The sequence below is a fragment of the Vanellus vanellus genome (genome assembly GCF_965231255.1).
Source record: "Vanellus vanellus genome assembly, contig: HAP1_SCAFFOLD_518, whole genome shotgun sequence".
NCBI classification, from domain to species: domain Eukaryota; kingdom Metazoa; phylum Chordata; class Aves; order Charadriiformes; family Charadriidae; genus Vanellus; species Vanellus vanellus.
The window spans coordinates 94,959-100,316 of record NW_028126810.1 but is presented as its reverse complement, the minus strand read 5'-3'; the positions used below and the strand labels follow the sequence as shown (position 1 = coordinate 100,316).

Here is a 5,358-nt window from a genome sequence, read left to right as displayed (position 1 = left end):
GTACACAGACATTGCTACAGGTTCACTCACTGTAAACCTGGTGAAACTGTTTGTTTTCATCTGCTGGCTTTCACTGGCATGGACAAATGTAAAAGGTGGAAGATAAACAGAATATAAAAAATACCCACTGATAAGTCAGACGCTGCTGTGGGATAATTGAGTGTTTTGGTGGTTTGTTGAGCACCTCCGTTTTTGGAAGGACACCTGCATTCTCTCTGCTCTCTTTTTTTTTCTTCCAGATTTTGATGTGTCCAGAACATGAAATGGAGAGGGTAAACATGTACTGTGAAACCTGCAGAAGGCCTGTTTGTCGTCTATGTAAACCGGGTGGATGTCATGCAAACCACAGAGTAACAACCATAAGCACTGCCTACAAAACCTTTAAGGTAAAAGTAAATATTGTTGGACCTGGCCTTAAGAAGGGGGAAGAGCACTGAGCCTCGGGTTTAAGGGCAAACTTCCCCTGGCAGGATGCCAGGACGTGTGTTTGGAGGACACTGAACGAGTCATGAGGCATGCTGCTGTGCAACATCTGTTAATGTATATATTAGTGTGACATAGTGTGCGGCTAAGAAACTAAACTATATTTTCTATGAGGCTTCAAACAGAACCCCTTAAAAGCGCTTCCACCTTATGTTAGCCAACTGTGCATCAGTACTGACCAATGCAGAAGGTTTAAGAAGTTAATGGTTTACAATCTGGCTTTTTTAAGGCAAGTGTCCTTGTGGCTTGGGTTAGCTTATACTTCAGAAGCACTCCTGAAGAATCTGCATCGGCAGTTATCTGCTGGGACGCTGTATGTTTTTGAAGTTGCAGAGCTGTTGATTCCCTAAGCACCATACAACAGGGCAGACTTGCAAACACTGCTTTGTTATTAAAGAATGATTGCTGCTGCCTCCTCTTCTTCCTTTGCTTCCTCTCTTGCTCACAGGAGAGAAAAAAAAAAAAAAAAAGCCCATCCCAGCCTGCCTTCTGCTCTTTGGCCTCCTCGCCTGTTTGCAAGGCTTTTCCTGTACAGCTGTTAACTCTTGCAACTAAGGAAGTGCAGAGACACTCCTAAGTTCAAGTTTCCAACCACTCATTTTTCTAGCAAACCTTACTACAGATGAGTTAATAACCTATGAGGCTTTTCTATTAGTTCTGGTAATGTCTTGAAGACTCGTGTTCCTAGCCTAAGAGAGAAGGTGACTGCTGTGGCTGGGGAAGGATGAGCCAGCTGAGGCTGTCACCTCTTCTCCTCAGAGGCTGTGCCACCAGTCCTGCACATGGCAGTGGCCTGATGTCCCGGGCCAGTCATGGCGGGTCACTGAGCAGTTCTCCGCAGGGTTGCTGCTCATAACTGATGGCAGGCTCTTGTCCTCGTAACTACAGAAACTGAGTGCTGGCTGGGTGGCCCACCTGTGCTTGTTGTCAGTTTGGGTGGGATGCCCTTGTTCTGCCTGCCAGTTTGCTGTTTTATTTTAACAGGAGAAGCTTTCAAAAGATATCGAGTACCTCATCAGTAAGGAGAGCCAGGTGAAAGCTCGCATCACGCAGCTGGATCTGCTGCTGAAAGAAACAGAGGTGAGAGTGGCTTGTGGGTTGTCTGGGGATGGACCTTGCAAGGACACAGCAGGGACTCCAAATGGAACAGTGAAGTGTTCCAGATCCTTTGGTTTTTTTTTTTGTTAGCCAGCAAAACCATTTCTGAACAGTTTGTGTTGGTTCTGAGTCACAGACGGTAAGACCTAATCCTGACAGTGTGGGAAATTTGGGCAACCTACAGAGGGAAGTTAAGTTTTGGGTGCTGCTGTGAATTTAATTGACATAAAGCTTATTTGATACCTTACCCAAAGAGAGGTGGGTTAGACTTACAGCTCTTGCATATGAGTGGTGCTGCACAATTTATGCTGTCTGTTTACCTTGAGGATGTTGCAGTGAAGTCAGAATTAAGGGCAAAATCTCCCTGCAGAAGAGTCAGAGCTGGGAGCTCACATACGAGCTGAAAAACGCAATGGCAAAAATTGGCAGGAGCTCCTGGCCCTGCCTGTATCTTGCTGCAGATGGCCTTTGTGCTTCATAGTTCCTTTTATCCAGGGCACTCATCAGAGGTGGCACTACAGGGCATAGGGGAGAAACTGGGCTGGACTCCCAGTTCAGGGTGACTGGGGAAGGTGGAAGAGCACCTAGGTCTTGGGCATGAAGACTTCAGACGCTGACTTGCTTTTACAGTGCTTTTCCATGAACTATTTAGACAAACGCTGTGCGTAACTCAATACATAATCGGAGGAATAATTTCCTGCTCTTTCCTCTCTGTGTTAACGTAGGAGACGCTTACTAGCTTGGGTGCAGTGCTGATTGCATTTTCAGTGTTGAAGAGCATAACAAAGCTCGTTAGTCTTGTCAGTCAAACAGATGACTAGTTTGCTCTGATCTCTTGAACAACCCTAAGTACATTTCTGTACACAGCCACAGTGCTGTGGGATCCGTCTAAAATGTCTTTTGTTCCCTCCTAGTGCAACAGTGAAAGAGCTAAAGAAGAAGCATCTCAGAGTTTTGAGAAATTATCTCATGTCCTGGAAGAGAAGAAATCCGCAGCTCTTAGGGCAATTGAAGCTTCTAAGAATTTAAGGCTGGAAAAATTGCAAACACAAGCAGAAGAATCTCAAGGGCTCCTGGAAAATAATGGCCTTGTAGGACTTGCTCAAGAACTGCTTAAAGAAACCGATCCATCTTGTTTTGTTCAAACAGCAAAACAACTTCATGTCAGGTATCTTATTAATTATCTTCCGTTTGAGGTACAGGTACTGTTCCAGGGATGTCTGGTCAGTCATATTCTTTGGACACCTGCTAGGAAAGTACTGAATGCAAGTACTTTGTGTTGCAGAGCCTCAGAGGCGGTCCCGGTACCATTCAGTAGAAATTCCTATATTACAGCGTGCGTTAAAAAACAGCCCAGAGGAGGGGCTCTGTCCTGCGCCAACGCCTCGCCTTCTTCAGTAGGACTGCAGTGGAAGGGTAACCCATTCAGCTCACTGATACAGTCCTTTGCTCAGAGATTGCATCGGGTATTTGCAAGTTAATCTAACAGGTCTCTTCTGGCTTTAAACTCTTTGATCTGAATAGTTGTGCTCCATTAGCGCTTCACACCTATTTTGTTCTTTGAATGTAATGCCCCAAATTGTTAAAATGCTCTGCCAACCAAAAGATTCCCTGTTAGTTATCTTTACACTGATGTACAAAAGGCCTTTAAATTTTGCATTTTAATTCTGTCTAGAGAGACAAGTTTCTGGGACACGTGAGTAAGTACCTGAAAAGAGAACTTTTTTTAAAGCAAAACCTAGCGGTTTTGCTTTAAGGAATACACCCATGTGAATTCCTTTTTCCCTCTTCTGCCATCCCTCTGCTTCTGTGCTTTCAGAATCCAAAAAGCTACTGAATCTCTGAAGAGCTTCAAGCCAGCAGCTGAAACTACTTTCGAGGACTTTGTGATGGACATAGCCAAGCAAGAAGAGATCCTTGGTGACTTGTCCTTCCATTCCAATGGTAAATTATGAGAGCATCATGTCTTTCTTGAGTTATAGCTTTAAGGGCTTCTCTGGAAAGAGGCAAAACTTGTGCAGGGCTGCAGTTGCAGAACTCAATCTTGTGACTTGCATTGTCCCTTCTGCCTCTGTGATTCTCAAGGCATTACCTGGCAGCAATGCTAGCTTCAGCTTTGATAAAGAAGCTAAGATGCCATGGCATTCAGAACCAGTTTACATTGGCTTCCAAAATATTGTAGTTAAGTAATACTAGGTCTTCCTAGCAGCTTTTTGTCGTGATTGCATGACAGAAAAGAATAGGTTTTTATATGGTTTTTTAGTTGCCAGCAAAAATAAATAATACAACTTTCAAAGTAAAACCAGAAAGGATTTAAGTGCATGAACAGACCCGTCCTCATCTGCACTCTTTGACTGAGTCAGATTCCCCCCCCCCACTGTCCCCCCAGTGCTGTAGCCACTCAACAAAGGGCTTCTGTGTTTAATTCTAAAACAACATGTATCTACATTTGAGGTTTTTTTCTCCTGAATCTCTGTCATTCCAGGTCTAGAAATACCAGAAATCAATGAAGAGCAGAGCAAAATGTACAACAAAGCTCTGATCAGTTGGGAATGCCCTGGGAAGACAGACTCAGCTGATATCTATGTTCTTGAGTATCATAAGCTTAATAGAGAAGAGGAGAGTACAACGTGGCAGGAGATCGAAGTTTGCAGCAAGAGCAAAGTAATATCTGATCTCGATGACGACAGCAGCTATGCCTTCAGAGTTCGAGGATATAAAGGATCCATCTCTAGCCCTTGGAGCCGAGAAGTTATCTTGCGTACACCTCCAGCCCCAGGTATTGGGTTTTCTTATGTCCACGAGCTGCTGGTGGTGTTAAGAGCTGTAGGTGGTTTCCAGTAGCTCCCAGACTTCTACTACACTGTTACCGGTTGTATAAATGTTTAAAAGCACTGTTAACAAACAGGTTAAGTAGGTAGCATACTGAGACTGTGTTAGCTTGCGTAATGTTCCCGGTAGCCTTTAAAAGCGAGGAATTCTAGTGCCAGCATGACTTAAAATATAGTTTATAAGCACAGAAATACTTAACTAAGAGAAAATTTTTTGGGATGCTGTTTTTCAGTTCTCAGTTTTCTTTTTGATGACAAATGCGGGTACAACAGTGAACATCTCCTGCTGAACCCAGGAAGAACCTCTGTGGAAAGTAGGGCTGGATTTCCTCTACTGCTGGGGTCTGAGCGCATGCAGGTCGGATGCTACACAACCCTGGATTACATCATTGGCGACACTGGGATTGCCAAAGGGAAGCACTTCTGGGCTTTTCACGTGGAAGCCTATTCCTACCTGGTGAAAGTGGGAGTTGTTTCTAGCAACAAGATACAGAAGTTGTTCCATAATACCCATGATGTGACCAGCCCAAGGTAAATTGCAGACTCTTGCTTAATACATGTTTTGTATAAGGAGATGGCTTTTTAAAAAATAAATTAAGAGCGAGCCTGGTCTCAATTAGTATACAAGATGAACCTAAGCAGTGGGAAGTGGCTTGAAGGATATAGTGTAAGCAGGTTGTCCTGTTCATCCTCTACTATTAGTAGGAAGATGTTCTAATTGTCCAGAGTCCTATTTTCTTTCTTTCTGGGAAAGAAATCGGGTTTCTACAGATATCAAGATATGTCAGTTAAAGCAAGAAGGTTAAAAAAGAGAAAAAAAAGCATCATTTGCAAGATTGAAGCAATGCTTAGTTGTCAATAGTAAGATTCTGCCTTAATTCCCTTAGCATACTAGGTTTGGCAGCCACTCAGAGGTACAATGTTCACTGTGCATATCTGTGTGTCT

At 43.6% G+C, this 5,358-nt stretch overlaps 1 protein-coding gene across 1 annotated transcript; it reads left to right on the top strand.

Annotated features, from left to right (window-relative positions):
* Window positions 1-239: 239 nt before the first annotated feature.
* On the top strand, window positions 240-4,947 carry LOC309685729 (E3 ubiquitin-protein ligase TRIM36-like; the record flags this gene model as incomplete). The annotated part of the gene is made up of 6 exons (XM_082501458.1): window positions 240-386; window positions 1,468-1,563; window positions 2,496-2,749; window positions 3,401-3,525; window positions 4,067-4,360; window positions 4,646-4,947. Coding segments are annotated over 6 exons (1,218 nt in total), but the record flags the coding sequence as incomplete, so codon positions are not given.
* Window positions 4,948-5,358: the final 411 nt, after the last annotated feature.